The following is a 22094-nucleotide window of genomic DNA, read 5'->3' on the forward strand; positions in this document are numbered from 1 at the left end:
TTGAGGCGCCGAAAAAAGTACAGGCGCTGTTGTGCTTTCTTGACAATTTTTTCCGTATTTTTCTCCCATTTCAAATCGCTGGAAATGATCAGTCCGAGAAATTTAAAGTCACTGATGATCTCTACTTGCTTGTCTTCAATGACAAGTGGTAAGGGGTCAGATCTGGTCTTCCTGAAATCTAGAATTAATTCTTTGGTTCTTGATATGTTGAGTTCTAAGTTGTTTTGATCACACTAGCTGACAAGTTCATGTACTTCTTCCCAATATTTTGACTCATCACTGTTCGTAATCAGCCCTTCTAGAGTAGTATCGTCAGCAAACTTGACCATGGTGCTACATTCATTTTGAGTTGCACAGTCATGTGTGAATAGTGAGTACAACAGTGGGGATAGAACACATCCCTATGGGGTGCTTATGCAGAGAATGCATGTGGAGGAAGTGAGGTCACCAACTTTAACAACTTGCGGTCTGCATCTTAGAAAATTTAGAACCCATGCACAAACTGATTCAGGCAGCAAGGGGTCTTCAGTTTAAAATATAGTTTTGATGGCACTGTTGTGTTGAATGCAGAGCTATACTCAATGAAAAGGATCCTGGTATAGCTGTTAGGATTTTCGAGATGTCTGAGGACGTGGTAGAGACCTGTGCTAATGGCATCTTCAACTGATCTGTTAGCTCTATAGGCAAACTGAAAAGGATCAAAACATGGAGGAATGCAGGTTTTTAGGAATTGTAGAATCAAGCGTTCAAATGTTTTCATTATGCGCTAAGATGACCAAGCTGCAGATCTGAAGGTGAAGCCAGGAAAACAAAATACCAAAGGCACCCTGAAGGATAAGAGACAATGACAGAGAACACAAGAAAAGCCACAGGACAAAATACACAAACATGCAAGAGCAAAACAATCAGCATAGAACCAGCAACAGACAAGAACCGACACAGCAAAATACATGAAATACTGCGAACAAAACAAAATAAGAATTGACTCAGTATAGTCCAATCATCCCTGATGGTGACAATGTCTGATTTTTCCCTTATAATAAAAAACATGAATAAGTTTTGAAATTAGAAAAAAATAAAAACCCTGCTACATCCTCCTACTCATCACCACCATGGCAAACAACAAGCTCACTGGTGACAGTGTCGTCCAAGGTGACGTAGTTGCTCGGGACAAATCCTTCTCGCCCATCAGCATGTCGGACGGCCCACCAGTTGTCGTGTGTGCTGTTGACCAGCAGCATCATTACCTCCCCTTTCTGGAACCGCATGTCCCCCATCTTCTGTGGCTTGAAGTCATACAGCGCCCGCACCCTTCGCTTGCCCCCTGTCAACCACAACCATTAGACACACTGCTGCCTGTCAACCACAACCATTAGACACACTGCTGCCTGTCAACCATAACCATTACACACACTGCTGCCTGTCAACCACAACCATTACACACACTGCTGCCTGTCAACCACAACCATTACACACACTGCTGCCTGTCAACCACAACCATTACACACACTGCTGCCTGTCAACCACAACCATTACACACACTTCACAGAATATTGTGTGTTCTCTTGCCGCCTGTCAACCACAACCATTACATGCACTTCACAGAATGTTGTGTTTGCTGGCAGCCTGTCAACCACAACCATTACACACACTTCACAGAATGCTGTATGTTTGCTTGCTGCCTGTCAACCACAACCATTACACATGCTTCACAGAATGCTGTATGTTCGCTTGCTGCCTGTCAACCACAAACATTACACATTTAACATGTGCAGGGAATAGGTCTTTCAGGGCTCAATTACCCCAAATTTGGAATTCTTCGCCATCGTCCCTCAGAAATGCTCCTGATCTCCACACCTTCATGTCAGATCTGAAAACACACTTTTTCCACAAACATTTCTGTATTCAGCAAGAGGGACAGTCCAAAGTCTGTTCACGACATGGAGTTTTATGCTAGAGATATTTATACTCACGTAATCCTGTTTTAGTGCAGTTGATATATTTAATGTGTCTGGGCGCGCGCGCGCATGCATATGTGTGTGTGTGTGTGTGTGTGTGTGTGTGTGTGTGTGTGTGTGTGTGAGTGTGCGCGCGCATGTATGTGTGTGTCTAAAAATGTGTGTTTCTAAGGAATGTATTTCTTTTTAATCTAAGCATTATTTACTTGATATTTTTATTGTTTGGTGGGTCATGCTTTCTTTTATTCATTCTGTGAATGCATTGGATTAAGCTGTTGTAATGTTTTATGTTATGTCTACATTTGGCTCGATGATGTAAGGTGCTTTGAGCAGCATCAGTACTGGATATCACGCCACAGAAAAGTTATGAATTATTATGATTATTACACATGCTCCACAAAAGTTGTGTGTTCGCTTGCCGCCTGTCAACCACAACACAAGCTTCACAAAAAGTTAACCGTCACTTGGGAGACTTGCATAGTTTTTGTTCTTAAAGGAGGAAGTGGTGTGAAATGAAGCTGGATTTTTATTTGGCTAACAGTGGTGTACACAGCCAGTGTGGTGAGCACCAGCCACATCCAGAGGCACCGTCTTGCATGTGTGTTTCCTTTCTTTTTTTTCTTCTTTTTTTTTATAATGAAAAACCTCAGCTATCATTGAGAACTGAATATGTTTGGTTAAATCACTGATTTTTCAAACACATTTTACAAACTGTCCATGGTGTGTTCATGCCTGAAACAGCTGTTTTGAGTATTCATTTGAGAGGCCACTGGCTGACATTCTGTCTGCATAATCTGAATGATAATCTCTCAATATTTTTTTTAACATCTTATGAAAAGATACCTACTTTCATGAAGTGGTCCTTAACTTTTTTGTGAAGACTGTATTATCCATCATTGCTGTTTAATGCCCCCAACACCCTGACAACAAACAACTCTGCATTTAACGACTGCTTTCTGCCTTCTCCTTCAACCCAGAATTATTCATTTTTCATATATCTATAAATAGAAATTTTTTTCAGACAAAAAGCATTCAAATAAATATCATAAATAAACTTATCCTTCAGAAGCCATTCATTCGTCCACTTCCTTGTTGACATGGCTGTCGACTGTTTATATTTGTATTTCACTGATAATGAAACGCACATGACAGGACACATGAAACTGCAAGATGGCAACCAAAGTGCAAAACACCAAATCAAAGTAAAATAAAGAAAACAAGAGAGGCAAGGCCTTCAAGACTCACTTGTGATAAATTACGTCCCCTAGCATTAATTACAGAGTAATTTCCCCTTTTTTACTATCTGCACCAAAACGTTTGCAAAATAAATAAAAATCCCATGCTTAGCAAAAGAAGTTCCTGTTTGAACAAAAAACGATAATAATGACTCCTCTTGTTGTTGTGTCAGAATAAGAGGTCAAAGTGCCAAGTGTAGAGAATACAAAAAATATAAATATAACAGTAAATGCAGTTTGCATATAATTAGGCTTCTCTTTTTATTTTTTTTTGTGCCCATCTCAGAGGTGCAATATTGTTTTAAACAAGATGACTGGAAAGAACTGAATTTTTCCTATTTTTATGCCAAATTTGGTGTCAACTGACAAAGTATTTGCAGAGAAATTTTCAATGTTAAAGTTTACCACGGACACACACACACACACACACACACACACAGACAACTGAACACCGGGTTAAAACATAGACTCACTTTGTTTACACAAGTCAGTCAAAAATACACATGATCACTAAAGTGCTGAAACAGAAATCCTAACATTTGGAAGTTATTATAATTATTCTTGTTGCTTATAGTCCAGCAGACCGCACAGGGCCATATCAGTACTGCCCAACTACAAAAATGTTGAACTGCATGAAACACAAAACTGTCACATATATGTAAAAATCATTAAGATAAACCCACAAAACACAGTTCATGACACATGATTTTAACCATTAAGCCCCTTGTGGCAAATAAGACTAGGCTGTGCTGAGGACGTCAGCCCTTCCACTTGATTTACATCCACAGAACACACAAAAAATCATTAAAAAGGAAAAAAGCAATACTTAAAGTCAAACAAAAAGTACGTTAAAAGGCCATATAGGCAAATAACACTGCAGAATGGACAGCTAATGCCCATCCTAGTGTTTACAATCTAACTACCTAATCACCAGAGCAGCAAAACAGCACAGACAGTACATCACAGACTGCAGAAAAGAGAAAAAAAAAAGTGTCAAGGCTTGCTCGAAAAAAGAAAGGGGAATGGAATGGGAAGCCAAAAAAAAGAAGCCAGCAGTGAAAAGAAGAAAAAAAGGCAGAAACGAAGACAGCAATAGCACATAGAAATTTCCAGCACAGAATTTCCAGAAGGCAGGAATGAATTTTCGGAAGTACTTCCATGCATGGGATTGGAAAATGGTTTCATCTGTTTCATATACAGAATCAGAATCAGAATAAATCTGTAGTCACAGCAAGAGAAATGGAGTGTGGTGAAGTCTGTGATATTATTATCATTATCATTCTTCTTCTTCTTCTTCTTACTATTATTATTATTATTATTATGAGCATTTACGCCTAATCTTGAAACTAAGCCTTATGCGTTTACAAATAGAACACATATGTAAATATCAAAAAGGAAAAATTGAACACAAGATACCTAACAATTGAAACATCATTGAAAACTATTCATCCACCTAAGCATATGGGTGTCAGAAGAACAGCAGAGTTGGCGTGAGGGTATGTAATGATGAATGAGATCAGAAAGATACTGTGGACCAGAATCCTCAATGGACTTGAAACAAAGACAGACGACTTTGTAAATTATTCTTTCTTGTACTGGGAGTCAGTGTAAAGTATGAAGGAGAGGAGAGACGTGATCAAATTTACAGGAATGAAAGACAAGACGAGCGGCATAGTTCTGGACTTTCTGAAGCCTAACAATGAGATAGGTGGGTGAACCAACAAGTAGGGAATTACAATAATCCAGGCAGGACAGCACAAAGACACAGATGAGAGTTTTGGTTGCATCTTCAGTGAGAAGATGACGAATGGATGCAATTCTGCTAATTTCAAATACAGTTGGCATATATTTGCAACATGCTGCTGATAGGAAAGAGACTGGTCAAGTATAATATCAAGACTGCGGACAGAAGAGGAATGTCAGTGCCATTGAGGAGACTGTGGAAGGAAGAGAGACTGAGTAGCAAAATCTTTGTGGGGTGATAATCATGATTTCAGTTTTATTCTCATTTTATCTAAGCTTGTTTTCAGTCATCCATGTCTTCAGATCGGAGATGCAGGCCTGAATAGAGTCAATGAGAGAGGGAAGGAGAGACGGAGGTCCCGACAGATACTGCTAGTTGTCATCAGAAAAGCTATGGTGGGACAACAAATGATCATTCAGAATGGTAGAAATCGGCTGAGTATAAAGAACAAACAGAATAGGCCCAAGCACAGAGCTTTATGGCACACCAAACTGTACGTCGGAAGGGGAGAATGAAAGACCACAAATAGAAACAACATTGGACCAGTCAGACAGATAAGAGCGGAGCCATGAGAGAGCAAGATCGCAGATTCCAAAAGTGTGATTCAGATGGTTGAGGAGAATCTGATGATCAACAGTATCAAAGGCGGCTGAAAGATCAAAGAGGGAGAAAATAAAGATTTTGTTGTTATCAAGATAAGTTCATTCACAATTCTGAGAAGGGCTGTCTCAGTGCTATGGCCGATGCAGTAAGCAGACTGAAATGGGTAATTTAAGTTATTGGTACTGAGATGGTCATGAAGCTGAGCAAGGACAACTTTCTCAGTTACTTTTGAGAAAAAAAGGAAGGTCAGAAATGGGTCTTAATTCTTTAGTGAGTCTGGATCAAGACTGATACATACGGACTACAAGCAAAACAGTCAAATTTGGCATAGAACATGTACAATGAAATCACAGAAACAAACTCATAACAAAGCTAGCTCGATAAACAATATCACCTGTCCACTATTCAAAGCACACACACACACACACACACACACACACATAAACACACACTTGCACACAAACACACACACACATGTACACACTTTTTTGCATATGTGTACACTTGAACAACGTACAGACCAAATATGGAGGTAAAGTTAATACAAAACGATACCAAGCTGTAAAACATACTACCATGGTTAAACAAATAAGGCTGATAAAAACATAAGTTACAGACACAGAAACTTCCATTAGAGGCAGAAGAACATCAACTGCAGACACAGAAACATCAACTACAAAGCAAAAATTAGCATCTTTATTGTAAAACAAGACAATGTACCGTAACTCCAATTCAGCATTTAAAAAAATCCTTTACCCCCTTCCCACCTGACCCAATCCCAGGAGCTCTCCTGAACTCACCTGACTGGGGTGCAATGGTTCCATCCTCCTCCTTCATGGTGTGCCAGTGATACACTGTTTCTGATCTGTGCTATTCAACTGATGATCAACCGATGAACTGTTTCTGATCTGTGGTGTTCACCTGATGATGAAGTGATGAACTGTTTCTGATCTGTCGTGTTCACCTGATGATGAAGTGATGAACTGTTTCTGATCTGTGGTGTTCACCTGCTGATGAAGTGATACACTGTTTCTGATCTGTGGTGTTCACCTGCAGATGAAGCAGCAAAGTGGAGATGGTGAAAAGAAGTGTCTGGAAGGAAGGTGGCAACAACCAGACTGAAGGCACTGTGCTGGTTTCATAGGTTAGAGGACTGTAGTGTCTATCTTTGTAACCTCTGTTTGTTTTCGTCTATGCTTAGGTCGTCTTTCCTCTTCCTGAAACACATAAAACATCACTGAAACATCGTTTCAGTTTCTCAGGAGGTATCACTGCCTTCAGACAAATCCATACACTCTACACCACATCTGCTTAGCAGATACACCTGTTAGCAACATTATCCAATGTGCTACTAAGGCCTTGAGTGCATGCATATATTTGTGTAATCTATCAGAGTGGATTTCTTCTTCAGAATTTTGCCTGAGAACAACACTGATGTTGCCATGCATTCTTTTTCAGTGTGCAAAGTGTGTGCTGACAAGGTTTGTGATCGCATCTGAATGACTAGATGCTCACTTTGATTTTCCAATGAAACTTGGGAGTAAGGGCGAGAACAGGATTTGGAACCCCAACCTTCACTGGCACTGTATAGGCAGATAAGCATCTTAACCATTCTGCCACCTTCCTCCTTAGGAAAAGACAGATAAAATAAAATTCTTTTTTCTTCTTTACACACACACACACACACACACACACACACACACACACACACAAAAGGAAGAAGTTCAGTGAACAGTTAAATGACGAAATTTCAGTTAAAACAGCATGAAAGAAACATTCATTGCTGAGTAAGGTGGTAGAATTGTGCATGATAAATGATTAGCTGTAACTACCTAAATGTTTGTAATTAAAATAGTTGAAGAAGGGAGCTGTTAGTGTTGCATATGTGTATCTGATTTATTTCCCTTTGTATATGATAATGACAGGAATGTTTCATGATACATGACTGATTACCACGGACACCTGCTGGACGTCAACATCGATCCTGCAATAAAACTTTTGTTGAGCCCACAGTCAATGTTACCGGTGTCTACAACAGAGAGTACAGAAAGGAACACAACAACTTACTCCAAAATGTGTCACAACGTACTCCAAAGTGTCACCGAGATCGGCAACACACAGAGCAGGTCTCTTTAACCACTAATTTCAACTAAAATCATTGTTCATTACTTTTCGACACAGTTTTCTTCTTTATAATGTCTGATTGAATAACAACTTGTCTATGAATCTGTGTGTATGTGTGTGTGTGTACTCACACTTGAGTGAGAGCAAAACTAAAAAAAAAGTGTCCCAGTCTGCCGTGGTCTCCCCCAATTGTGCGAGAGGTAGGTATAACAGGTGGACTTCAGTTCTGAGAGCAAGGAGCTGGGAGGGAATCAGTCGCCCTGTTCTCATGACGTCGTTCACAGTCACACGACCATGACAGAAATTCCTTAAGTGCACAATACACACCAACACTTGACTTGAACTGGACTGTTTTTAATCAAATAATTTATTTGCTTTATAGGCATCCGTGCAAGCATAAGACTTACCAGTGTCCCATGCGTTAATGTGAAAGCAAAGTTCGAAGTTGGTCGGAAGTTGGTCGGAAGTCAAGCATGCGTAAGGATCGAAGGTGAAGGTTGGGGGTGGGAGGTCAGGGACACGGGATTTTTGAGTCCGTGTATTGGGTTTAGTTCTGCGGCCGAACTTAAGCTGTCAGCGGTAGGTAGCAAATCTTCGAGGAAAACACGTTCGCCGAAGAAATCCAGATGTTTGTTGTAAATCGTAGTCAGACGAACCGCGGCCGGTGGACGTGTAAAAAGGCTCTAGTCTCCTTGGAAAACAATGAAAAATATTTATAGGCTATTTCCTTGTCATAATCTGGAGCACTATGATAGGCACTTACTTGGTTACACTGAATTCAGGTGTTGTCATTTTTGACTGACGTGTGTTTCTATTTCTGTTGTGTGAGGATGCAGATGGATGTGTGTCCGTATTTGTGTTTTCAGAATGTTTGTAAATGCGCAATGCATTGTGTGCAGTTGTTTGTTTTTGCTGAATTATCACATGCATGTGATCGAAGAGTCTCTACGTCAGTGTGTCATCACCAGCATTTACAAACTCGGTAATAGCAACAGGGGAAGGGGGACGATCAGAAATTCTCCTTGCAGGTACACCATGATCATGCCGGCCGGCCCGTCACTTGTCCACCGTCTTCTCGCGATTTAGAAGCCACTGAGGGTATAAACATGAATGTCGCGTACAAATACACGAAACTTCGTGTTCACGTTGTTACCGTGACGCTTTATACAGATAAAGAGTGAGTTGTTTAACAAGATTTTCGTTTGTAGATGACATTTATAAGACAAGTTTGAATAAACAAAGTTGTTTGAAATATTTTTTTCTGGAATTGATTGTTTTCTGTTATTTCTCAGTTCTGGGTGCACAATCTAGCACAACAAAAATGGACTACATCTTCCTTTGATTTTTTGCTTGACTGGACAAGTCGTATCAGAAATGCCACTGTCTATAACGATGCCGATGAACAGACAGTTCAGAAACACCAAATCTGAATTTTTAATCATTATGTACGTCAGTTGCCTGTCAACATTCATACTGGACATATAACTTGAGTTGGACTGAAAATGATGTAAGTTATTGACTACTGATAAGTCGATAAATCTGAAATCAGTATGTCACTGCCTTGGATATGTGAATTCCAGTTTGCCATCTGCTGTCAATCATTCTTTATCGAAGCACACGAATAAAAGCCTTAGTATCTCCAACGTCTTGGATAAGCCACACTACGAAAACTAAATCCATTTTCTCATAGCTTCAACCTAACATTCCAAACCCATTCAGTTTTCTTACCTCTGCCATCCAAATCAAATAACATTCTGTATGCCTTATATGGTAGTCTATGAGTATCCATCTGTGTTAACTTTCACCAGTAATGAATGCATTTAATGGCAGACTGTAAAGATACCGGGTATCTGTTTGTGTCGCCATAGATAAAATCATTAGGTGTTTGTGGGGACACCCCACTGAAGATTTTTTTCAAATGAAAGCGTACAAATGAACTTTCTCGTAATGCATAGCGGCAGCGTCAAGACCCCATAATTCTGCACCATAGGCTGAATTTGTGCATCAAATATTTTCAAGAACAGTTTCAGTGACTGGTTATTCAACACCCATAACTTCATTATGACACCTATCAATACACTTTAGTTTCAGTAGCTCTGCTTGTCAGGTTTTTACAGGCAAAAGTAAATCTTAAACGTATTGAAAAATACAACCCTGTATATTATTTAGATTGTTTACGTCACCTTTTTTATACAATGGAAGAGCAACTGACTCTGTCCAACATTCCGGATAAATCTCCTTACTGGGGAGAGAGACAGAGAGAGAGAGAGGTTTAATTGTGAAGGCCAGAGAGAGAGAGAGAGAGAGAGAGAGGCTTAATTCTGAAGGTACCGGCTCATACACAAATGGGGTGGCGGTATATAAAGTGACAATTCAACATGCAGAAAGAACACACTGATATACCTAGTTCGCTCGTCCAAACAAAGTGGCCTGTATTGTAGCCTACATGAATAATCAATAACTGGATGAAAAGGAAGGGCCAGTAAATACATAGCATGGTCCTGCACAACAATTTTGGCTGAGATATTTGCGTTTTTGTACCCTTCTGGGTCGTGTACGACCCACGATAGCCAGCGAAGGTAAAGAAGGCGAATTCATTTCTCAGTGTCCTGATTCATCCATACATCATGGAAACAATACATCTTTAGGCATGCTTTGATTTTACCAAGCCAGTTTTCTGATGTATTGCCATTTCTGTCTAAAGAATTCTTTCGCATCGATTCAGCCTGTTTCGAAAATCGGGAAAGTAGCATCCTGGTCAGATTCAACTTATGGCATACACATGATACAGTCAAGTCAATAAAGAGAGGGTAACGACCAGTTCGTCTCCTTACTTATGAGAGAGAGAGGGGGGAGAGGGTGGGTGGGTGGGTGTAATAATTGTAGATACCAACAGGCAAAAGGGTAAAAACGTATCAAGTGTGAAAACTGAAACATTGAACGGTTCTGTTTATCAAATGAACAATCACTGATTAAAAACCAAGCAGAAGTTACACGCAATCCGTGTTTTTGACGATAAATCCATGATGAGTAGATGGGTTTGCCCAACGGTGGATATAACGATTTTTCAACATATTTTTCTGTTTGGATTATGACATGGCACCAGTTGCATCGCCAACACAACAAGAACCACAAACGTCAATAATCTGTTCTCCCGGTTAAACCCCCTTTCCCCTCTACCCGTGCACATCCCAAGTGGTGGTGCTTTCTTGGTGAAACAAGACCATCACTGGCGGCTCTTCTTTAGTACACGTGACCATGTTGCCTAAGATAGACCTGATGTCAACAGTCCCAATGTTTGTTATCGAAAATGATCTGGGAGTTAAGGTGCTTAGGTTGCGTGTGTTTCTTGATAGGTGCTAACGTTCGTTTCCTTGTGGATCTTTGCTTGGAAAGGAAGAACCGTGGGCCTCACACACCACTGCCAACTTTTTACTTCCGAGCATGCATGACGACGATAATTTTTCCTCTCTGGTGATCGACAATGGGTCCGGAATGTGCAAAGCTGGCATTTCTGGTGACGAAGCCCCCAGGTCTGTGTTTCCCTCCATCGTTGGACTTCCCAGACATCAGGTCAGTTGCTTCTTCTTCTTCTTTGTCGTCGTCGTCGTCGTTGGGATCGTCATCTTCCTGACATGACCAGGGACAGTATTCTGACCGTTACTAACATTTGTGGTTTTGTGATGGTGTAGCAGCTGAAAAAAAGATAGACAAGCAGACAGAAATAGACAGAGACAGGGAAAGAGGAGGGAATGAGAGAAAGAAGGAGAGAGTGAGTGGGGGGAGGGGGGGAGGGGAGGAGGAAGGGAAACAGACATGCTGACGGAAGTCAGACGGACAGAATGACAATGCAATGATCCATTATTCTACAACGATAAAAACATCAGCTCATGATAGTCATTGTTTATACTTTATAGCATTTCAGTCAGGCAATACTGTAAAGTACAAAACTGATCGTCCACCAGTCAGACAGTAGTAGGCAGTATACGAATGACAGTGCAGCAGTTACACAGTACTGTATGGTACAGGAATGATACTCCATCAGTTACACAGTACTGTATGGTACAGGAATGATACTCCATCAGTTACACAGTACTGTATGGTACAGGAATGATACTCCATCAGTTAGACAGTACTGTATGGTACAGGAATGATACTCCATCAGTTAGACAGTACTGTATGATACATAAAGGATACTCCATCAGTTAGACAGTACTGTATGGTACATAAAGGATACTCCATCAGTTACACAGTACTGTATGGTACATGAATGATACTCCATCAGTTACACAGTACTGTATGGTACATAAAGGATACTCCATCAGTTAGACAGTACTGTATGGTACATGAATGATACTCCATCAGTTACACAGTACTGTATGGTACATAAAGGATACTCCATCAGTTACACAGTACTGTATGGTACAGGAATGATACTCCATCAGTTACACAGTACTGTATGGTACATAAAGGATACTCCATCAGTTAGACAGTACTGTATGGAACATAAAGGATACTCCATCAGTTAGACAGTACTGTATGGTACAGAAATGATACTCCATCAGTTAGACAGTACTGTATGGTACATAAAGGATACTCCATCAGTTACACAGTACGGTATGGTACAGGAATGATACTCCATCAGTTAGACAGTACTGTATGGTACAGAAGTGATACTCCATCAGTTAGACAGTACTGTATGGTACATAAAGGATACTCCATCAGTTACACAGTACGGTATGGTACAGAAATGATACTCCATCAGTTAGACAGTACTGTATGGTACAGAAATGATACTCCATCAGTTAGACAGTACTGTATGGTACAGAAATGATACTCCATCAGTTAGACAGTACTGTATGGTACATAAAGGATACTCCATCAGTTAGACAGTACTGTTTGGTACAGAAATGATACTCCATCAGTTAGACAGTACTGTATGGTACAGAAATGATACTCCATCAGTTAGACAGTACTGTATGGTACATAAAGGATACTCCATCAGTTAGACAGTACTGTATGGTACAGAAATGATACTCCATCAGTTAGACAGTACTGTATGATACATAAAGGATACTCCATCAGTTACACAGTACTGTATGGTACAGGAATGATACTCCATCAGTTACACAGTACTGTATGGTACATAAAGGATACTCCATCAGTTAGACAGTACTGTATGGTACAGAAATGATACTCCATCAGTTAGACAGTACTGTATGGTACAGGAATGATACTCCATCAGTTAGACAGTACTGTATGGTACAGAAATGATACTCCATCAGTTAGACAGTACTGTATGGTACAGGAATGATACTCCATCAGTTAGACAGTACTGTATGGTACAGAAATGATACTCCATCAGTTAGACAGTACTGTATGGTACAGAAATGATACTCCATCAGTTAGACAGTACTGTATGGTACATAAAGGATACTCCATGGTATGGTACAGAAATGATACTCCATCAGTTAGATAGTACTGTATGGTACATAAAGGATACTCCATCAGTTAGACAGTACTGTATGGTACAGAAATGATACTCCATCAGTTAGACAGTACTGTATGGTACAGGAATGATACTCCATCAGTTAGACAGTACTGTGTAGTACAGAAATGATACTCCATCAGTTAGAGAGTACAGGACAGTATACCAATGACAGTCCAGCAGTCAGAGAGACAGTCCTGCAGAGCGAAGGAAAGATAGCCCATCAGTTAGACAGTACAGGACAGTACACGGATGTCAGTCCAGCAGTCAGACAGACTGTAATGGAAAGTGCAGGAACGATAGTCCTTTGGTAAAAAAAATTACTTGATGGAAAAGAACCTTTCTACAAATCTGAGGTTAAATTCCATGGTATTTATTTTACTCTAAAGCTAAGAATTAGAAGAAACATATATAAAACATTATATCAAAAGCAATGAAAAGCTTAAATTTTCTTAAAGTCGTCAGTAAACAGCCTTGGCGTCAAGATAAAAAAAAACAACCTTATTCATCTCGCTACTGCACTGGTAAGATCTAGACTGACGTAGGGATAGATTTTTTTTTCTGTTCCGGAAGATTACTTTAAAAAAAATTGCAAAGCCTAGATAACAAAGCCAAAAGGTTAGCTTTAGGTGTTCCGTTTCATACGAACACATTACAGTCCTACAGAGCTGCAGGAATACTATCTCTTAATGAATTAAGAAAGCTAGCATCGGCAAAATATGTAATTAGAACAAATGCTACAGAAAATTCTGGCAAAACTGAGATAAATATACGGTCTGACAAACGTTTTCTCAAAACATGCGAAACAGAACAGAAATCTAGAAACTATTTCTACATACGTGTCAGATAATATAAATCAATCAAATGTTGATCCACAAAATGTTGCTCCGACTATGAGCACTTCACCACTTCCATTGTGGGAATTAACTGGAGCAGTTTTTGACATTTAATACTGCGACATGAAGAAAGATGAAAATCCCAATATTCTACTCAGGTCAAATCACATTTGTCTGAAACATACCCCCATCACTTGAAAATACATACAGACGGTTCTGTTATAGAAAATCAGTTTGCCGGTTCTGGATATACAATTCTTGCTTTGAAAATTGAAAATTCATATCATATTGGAAAGGGCTTCTCAATTTTTACAGCTGAATTAATAGCCATTCTTATGCCATTTCATATTTAACTGATCTGCCCCTAAACTTGATTGATGTTTTGTGTCGATTCATATCAGTTCTGCAGTCTATCAAATCAGGTTGTACAAACATTAATTATAACAACATTTAAAAAATAAGATCTTGGATTCACTGTATTCAAATGAGAGGAACTAATATTGAAACGTGCTGGATTCCCTCACACTGTGGGCTTATTTTTAATGAACGTGCAGATCATCTTGCAAAACGTGGAGCTAAAAATGCTTTAAATGCAATTGAACTTCCTCATTATTTATTATCATCTGAAATGTGTAATATTGTTGAAAGAAATCTGCTAAATTCCTTTCTGTCTTTTGAAGTTAACACCTCTGCCTTGTCAAATGCTAAAAGAACTAGCAGGGCTGTTAAGAGCATTGCATTTAGGTTATTACAAAATGCCCCATATGCAAAATATTGTGAAAATAACGAATGCATTTGCGAGGGTCGTTTAACGGTCGAACACGTTTTAACCCGTTGTTAAGAAATGAAACCCTTTTTTTTGCCTCCAGAAATTATTGAACACGTGTCACCAGTTTCAAATGTTAATTTATTTTGAGAAAGGTTATGCATTTCAAAATGTTCTTTATGAAAGTTAGCTAGTTATGTGTGAAATAGTCCAGTTGGTTGTTTATTGTAGATCCCGACATCATCCTCTTTTCAAATAATAATCAATATAAGTATTGCATACAATATTAGATTATTGATTAAATTGATGTCCTAATCCCGCTTCCCCCATTCCTCCTCTCACACACACCCTTCCAATATTATGTTTTTCTTTCTCCAGTCACTGACACTCACCCTCTCCATTTTACATTTTATACTCTATCTTTTCCACATTCTGTTCTCTCTCTCTCTCTCTCTCTCTCTCTCTCTCTCTCTCTCTCTCTCTCTCTCTCTCTCAGTCCCCCCTCAACCTCCCTCCCCTCCCCCGTCCCCCTCCAAACCCCTCCGCCTCAACCGCCCCCTTTTCACTTTTCACTTCCCCTACCATTGGTTTTAAGAAATGATGATTTCTAAGTAATAATGATAATAATCATGGTAATAGAAGTAATAATAATGAGAATAATTTATCATTTATTTTCAGTCTGATATCATCATTTTAGATGAACAGACGATAAATAAATAAACAACAACTAAAAACATCGGTCAGACAGACAGTACCGTACAGTACAGAAATGATAGTGCAGCAGTCAGACAGAAATGATAGTGCAGCAGTCAGACAGAAATGATAGTGCAGCAGTCAGACAGACAGTACCGTACAGTACAGAAATGATAGTGCAGCAGTCAGACAGACAGTACCGTACAGTACAGAAATGATAGTGCAGCAGTCAGACAGACAGTACTGTACAGTACAGAAATGATAGTGCAGCAGTCAGACAGACAGTACTGTAGAGTACAGAAATGATAGTGCAGCAGTCAGACAGACAGTACCGTACAGTACAGAAATGATAGTGCAGCAGTCAAACAGACAGTACTGTACAGTACAGAAATGATAGTGCAGCAGTCAGACAGACAGTACTGTACAGTACAGAAATGATAGTGCAGCAGTCAGACAGACAGTACTGTACAGTACAGAAATGATAGTGCAGCAGTCAGACAGACAGTACCGTACAGTACAGAAATGATAGTGCAGCAGTCAGACAGACAGTACCGTACAGTACAGAAATGATAGTGCAGCAGTCAGACAGACAGTACCGTACAGTACAGAAATGATAGTGCAGCAGTCAGACAGACAGTACTGTACAGTACAGAAATGATAGTGCAGCAGTCAGACAGACAGTACCGTACAGTACAGAAATGATAGTGCAGCAGTCAGACAGACAGTACCGTACAGTACAGAAATGATAGTGCAGCAGTCAGACAGACAGTACTGTAGAGTGCAGAAATGATAGTGCAGCAGAAGACAGAAATGATAGTGCAGCAGTCAGACAGACAGTACTGTACAGTACAGAAATGATAGTGCAGCAGTCAGACAGACAGTACTGTACAGTACAGAAATGATAGTGCAGCAGTCAGACAGACAGTACCGTACAGTACAGAAATGACAGTCCAACAGTCAGACAGACAGTACTGTAGAGTACAGAAATGACAGTCCAACAGTCAGACAGACAGTACTGTAGAGTACAGAAATGACAGTCCAACAGTCAGACAGACAGTACTGTAGAGTACAGAAATGATAGTGCAGCAGTCAGACAGACAGTACTGTAGAGTACAGAAATGATAGTGCAGCAGTCAGACAGACAGTACTGTAGAGTACAGAAATGATAGTGCAGCAGTCAGACAGACAGTACTGTAGAGTACAGAAATGATAGTGCAGCAGTCAGACAGACAGTACCGTACAGTACAGAAATGATAGTGCAGCAGTCAGACAGACAGTACCGTACAGTACAGAAATGATAGTGCAGCAGTCAGACAGAAATGATAGTGCAGCAGTCAGACAGACAGTACTGTAGAGTACAGAAATGACAGTCCAACAGTCAGGTAGTACTGCAGAATGCATGAATGATAGTCCAGCAGTGTGTGTGTGTGTGTGTGTGTGTGTGTCTGTGTCTGTGTCTGTGTGTCTGTCTGTGTGCCTCTGTGTGTGTGCCTGTGTTTCTGTGTGTCTGTGAGTGTGTCTGTGAGTGTGTCTGTGTGTCTGTGAGTTACCATGTGTGTCTGTTAAGTTTTCGATGTCATATCTGAAGTTATACATTGAGTTTTCGAAAGGTTGTGTTCAAAACTGTATTACTTATTTAACTTTATTTGTTTCTTTTTTGTAAATTTTGTGCCAGGACTTGTTTTGAAGGAGCTATACGTTTGTCGATTTTACCCTGAATAAAACGCTTGGTCACTGTTCATTGTCCCAACAATTCTGTCAGAATTCTGTCAGTGCTTTTCTTCAAATTTTACAGAAGTTCTGACTACAGAACACTCTTCAGTTATTATCACAATGCACCCATCTTATTTTTTCCCGGTGACGGATAATCAAGAAAGTATGTGTAAATGGTAGATACTCTAGAGTATCTGCCTTGAAATATGGTGTCCCACAGGGGTCCGTCCTAGGTCCTGTTCTTTTCGTGCTGTATGCGGCTCCTGTGTCGGATGTCATCAGTCATCATGCGATGTCGCATGAGAGCTTTGCTGATGACACACAACTTTATCAGTCGGCTTCCATAGCTGAATTTGATGCACTGGTGACTCAAACACAGGAGTGCATTGCTGGCCTAAAGGACTGGATGACTCTCAACAAGCTGCAATTAAATGATGATAAGACTGAATTGATGATAACTTGTCCAAAGAAGTTTCGTCAACATCCTTCCTTTCCTGACTCTTGTTCTGATCAATAGCACACCTGTTTCACTTTCTCCCTCTGTTCGCAGTCTTGGTGTAATCCTAAACCAGTCTCTTTCCTTCCAACAGCACATTTCGAATATCTGTAAAGTTGCCTATTTGGAACTGCGTAGAATCAGCTCTATCCGCCACTATCTCTCAACCGATGCAACCAAGACACTTGTATGCTCTCTGGTTCTCTCAGTTTCAGTTTTCAGTTTCACTTTCTCAAGGAGGCGTCACTGCGTTCGGACAAATCCATACACGCTACACCACATCTGTTGAGCAGATGCCTGACCAGCAGCATAACCCAACGCGCTTAGTCAGGCCTTGAGTGCATGCTTACATATTTGTGTACCTATGAAAGTGGATTTCATTTTACGTAATTTCGCCAGAGGACAACACTCTCATTGCCATGGGTTCTTTTTCAGTGCGCCAAGTGCGTGCTGCACACGGGACCTCGGTTTATCGTCTCATCCGAAAGACTAGACGCTCAGTTTGATTTTCCAGTCAAACTTAGGAGAAAGGGCGAGAGCGGGATTCGAACCCACACCCTCACGGACTCTCTGTATTGGCAGCTGAGCGTCTTAACCATTCTGCCACCTTCCTCCTCTGGTTCTCTCAAGATTAGATTACTGCAACTCTCTTTTGGCCGGCCTTCCCAAATATCTGTTAGACAGACTCCAACGAATTCAGAATAATGCTGCCAGATTCATTTGCAGAGCTTCTAAATTTGACCATGTTTCTCCTCTCCTTCAGTCTCTCCACTGGTTTCCTGTTTCTGATCGAATAGACTATAAGCTATCCACTCTGACCTTTTCTGCAGTCAACGGATCTGGCCCCAAGTATCTTTCTGAACTCATCCATATCTATACCCCGTCTCGCCAGCTCCGTTCTTCCTCTGATACTCGACTTCTCAGGATACCTCACGTTAGAAGTAAGACCTATGGACACAGATCGTTTTCTTTTCAATCGCCAAAGACGTGGAACAAGCTCCCTGATAACCTCCGTCATTCTGATTCCCTCGCATCTTTTAAATCTCGTCTCAAAACGCACCTTTTCCCTCAGCAATAAGTTCAATCGTGGCAGGTCCACTTCCTTTGCGTTAGCTGTGCTTGACTATGTGTGTATACATATGTATGTGTACATAACTACATGCATGCATATGAATGTGTATTGTGTGTGCGTGTGTTTATGTAAGTTTGTGCCTGCCTATGTGTGCGTATGTGTTAGGGTAGCTGTTAGATACACATGTATGTTAAAATGTATGTATGCAGCGTGTGTGTGTGTGTGTGTGTGTGTGTGTGTGTGTGTGTGTGTGTGTGTGTAGTCACATTTTGGTGTGTGTATGTAACATAGATATGATGTATTATGTTAACAAAAGCGTTTTTGTAAAGCACCTAGAGCAGATTTCTAGATAGTGTGCTATATAAGTATCCATTATTATTATTATTAGTAGTAGTAGTAGTATCATGAAAATATCATCTTTTGCAAGTAGTATTTTAAGTGTCCATGGAAATGACAACAATTCTTTCTAAAAATACACTATCTCACCCTGCAGGACTTGCGATTATAAGACACTCAGATGTGTAACAATTACTGCACTTCTATTTTGATGTCGATGTTGTATTTTCAGTACGTTGGATGGGACTCACATCAACGAACAAGAGAAGCAAGGCCTTCAAGACTTACTTGTAATACACTTTAAAAAAAGATCTAATCGGGTTAAAGAAAAAAAAAGAAAGAAAGTCCTGACGACAGATTCGAAGCCCGCGTTTTCGGGTGAGAAGATACTGTCTTACCAATTACACTATCGTGGCTCCTTAACTGACGTGCTAAAATTTAACATTCAAACATGCTGTTTTAAGGGCGATAAATCGATTGCGGTATTCGCAGTGAGAACGCTATTTAAATCATATTATTCTGGTGTATCTTGGGCATTCAAAAAATCTTTAAAGGCAATTAAAAATTCTTTTTAAGTCCGCGGTAAAGGAGACGTGGCTATCACCGCAATCACACTGCAACATTTAGCCGTTTTCTCTGGATCTAGACAGATGTACAAATTTAGTTACACCCGCCGGGAATGTCACGTAGTACGACACAGTCGATTCAATTTCTCTCTTATGTTCATTCTAGTTTTATAGTTTTAAAGTTGATGTGAACATTGAATATTTTGTTAAACTGATAATATGTAGAGCCAAGTGCAAGTACTTCCTAAACGTCGTATGAAGCGAAAAGGACTTCATTTTGAGAAAAGTCAAGACTGGAAATTTTTACGTTTCATCTAGGGTATTAACTCTCATGGTTTATTATTTTTAACTGTGGATTCCGACTGATTTTGTTGATATTTTTATGGCAGTTTGGGGCATAATCCAGTAAGTGAGGAGGCGTTCACAAATCTTTCTCAGAATAAATATTTAACGGTCTCCTTCTCCAACTTTCCATGACATGTTATCGTGTATTGTTGATTGAGTATAGGATTGAACGGGCAGGTCAACAACTTGAACAAAATGGCATCCTTCGTTCGCGAGAAATATGAGCACGCGCTTTGAATATGTATAAATATGTGTACGCAATTGATTTTTGCCCATGACCTTCAGGGCTCAGCCAATAGATCTATAAAGTCCACTCGTAGTATTGATTTTAGTATTTTCCGAAAAAGACCACTTGGGCGAATGAACATAGTGAAAGCCGTGTACACTGAGAATAAAACACACAAGCTTTTTATGTATTGAGTATAATTTCAAAATGTAATGTTTAAGATGAGAAAGATCACTTTAAAGCAAATTAACCCCTCAGCATTAATTACAGATTGATTTCCCTTTTTATTTTCTGCACCAAAGACATGCAAAATAAATATAACTTCCATGCTTAGCAAAAGAAGTTCCTGTTTGAACAAAAAATGATAAAAATGACTGCTCTTGTTGTTGTGTCAAACATCAGATCAAAGTACCAAGTTTAGAGAATAAAAAAAATTATATAGAATTATATATAACAGTAAATTCAGTTTGCATATAATTTCGCTTCTTTTTATTATTTTTTTTGCCCATCCCAGAGGTGCAATATTATTTTAAACAATATGACTGGAAAGAACTGAATTTTTCTTATTTTTATTCCAAATTTGGTATCAACTGACAAAGTATTTGCAGAGAAAATGGCAATGTTAAAGTTTACCATGGACACACACACACACATACACAAACACACAGACAACGGAACACCGGGTTAAAACATAGACTCACTTTGTTTACACAAGTGAGTCAATAAAAGCGAATGAATACATACGAAAACAATTGCTCCTCAACGCAACACAAGGCACACCACTTCAATCCACAGCCACTTCGCACTTCCAATTAATCTGCACACTGGTAAATAAAGGATACGAAAGAAGAAACCATTATTGATTGAATGTTGTGTGCCCTGTTTTATTCCAAGAAGCAAATGCTGCAGTACATATTACTAATTAACGCTTCCAGACTGGTTACTAATTAACGCTCATGGACTTCTTACTATTTCATTCCAAACGCAATGAAAACTGACATACACTGGCACTGGAGACAACAATGATAACACTTTTCTCTGTTGACAGTGCGTGATGGTAGGCATGGGCCAGAAGGACAGCTATGTGGGAGACGAGGTCCAGAGCAAGCGTGGTATCCTGAGGTTCCGTTGTCCTAAATCTTTGTTCCAGCCTTCTTTCCTGGGTATGGAATCTGCTGGTATTCATGAAAACTGCTACAACTCCATCATGAAGTGTGATGTCGACATCCGTAAAGACTTGTATGCCGCCGTGTGTCTCTCTGGGGGCTCTACCATGTATCCTGGAATTGCCGACAGAATGCGGAAGGAGATCACCGCCCTGGCCCCTCCCACCATGAAGATCAAGGTTTCCGCTCCCCCAGAATGCAAGTACTCTGTCTGGATCGGTGGCTCCATCCTGGCTTCTCTGTCCACCTTCAAGCAGATGTGGATCTCCAAGCAGGAGTATGATGAGTCTGGTCCTTCCATTGTCCACAGGAAATGCTTCTAAAAAGAGTTACATGTTTAATGTGTGGGACATATTCAACAAAAGAATGATCCCGTGTGCATTACTGCTGGAATAGGAAAAAAAGACTCCTCCAGAAGACAGTTTATCTCCTAGTATTGGATCATGTTACCATTACTCACTTTTGTCTTCTTCATGTCAGGAAAACAGCATGTTGCATGCTAATTCCATGCCAGCCGTTTCAACTTAACTAAGGCTTGAGAATGCAGACACATGTCAAAGGTGTACATGAGCAAACGCTTTGGTTCCTTTCTATTTTTGAAACTGTTTAATGTTTGACGTCAGTAATATTTCGGTATATCCTAAGGTAAACGTTTTTTGAGTAGGTAATCTCGTTTGGTTTATTTCTGTGCATCGCCAATTAACTGAGATTCTATAAAAATACACAT

At 39.9% G+C, this 22094-nt stretch overlaps 2 protein-coding genes across 3 annotated transcripts in view; one reads left to right on the plus strand and one right to left on the minus strand.

Annotated features, from left to right (window-relative positions):
• The window catches only part of LOC143295345 (tyrosine-protein kinase SRK3-like), a 36466-nt gene extending 28074 nt beyond the window's left edge, over positions 1-8392 (minus strand). The window contains exons 1-3 of one of the 2 annotated variants that reach the window (XM_076606994.1): positions 8072-8392; positions 6341-6590; positions 1133-1324 (exon numbers count right to left, since the gene is read on the minus strand). In XM_076606994.1, the coding sequence (XP_076463109.1) occupies positions 1133-1324; positions 6341-6377 (229 nt within the window). In that variant the 5' untranslated portion in view covers positions 6378-6590; positions 8072-8392. Of the gene's footprint in view, positions 1-1132; positions 1325-6340; positions 6758-8071 lie in introns of both variants that reach the window. The other variant, XM_076606993.1, reaches the window with a different exon arrangement.
• A 2467-nt stretch (positions 8393-10859) lies between these two features.
• Positions 10860-22094, plus strand: LOC143295349 (actin, cytoskeletal 1A-like). The gene is made up of 2 exons (XM_076607002.1): positions 10860-11237; positions 21250-22094. Exons 1-2 carry the CDS (start codon positions 11109-11111, stop codon positions 21688-21690), a joined length of 570 nt encoding a protein of 189 aa, XP_076463117.1. The 5' UTR covers positions 10860-11108; the 3' UTR covers positions 21691-22094.

The sequence above is a fragment of the Babylonia areolata genome, chromosome 20 (genome assembly GCF_041734735.1).
Source record: "Babylonia areolata isolate BAREFJ2019XMU chromosome 20, ASM4173473v1, whole genome shotgun sequence".
Taxonomy (NCBI): Eukaryota; Metazoa; Mollusca; class Gastropoda; order Neogastropoda; family Buccinidae; genus Babylonia; species Babylonia areolata.

Bases quoted from the DNA above. Each gene is read 5' to 3' on its own strand.
- LOC143295349 (XM_076607002.1), top strand. From the start codon at position 11,109: ATGCATGACGACGATAATTTTTCCTCTCTGGTGATCGACAATGGGTCC. The intron at 11,238-21,249 runs GTCAGTTGCTTC...CTCTGTTGACAG, and splicing joins TTGGACTTCCCAGACATCAG to TGCGTGATGGTAGGCATGGG.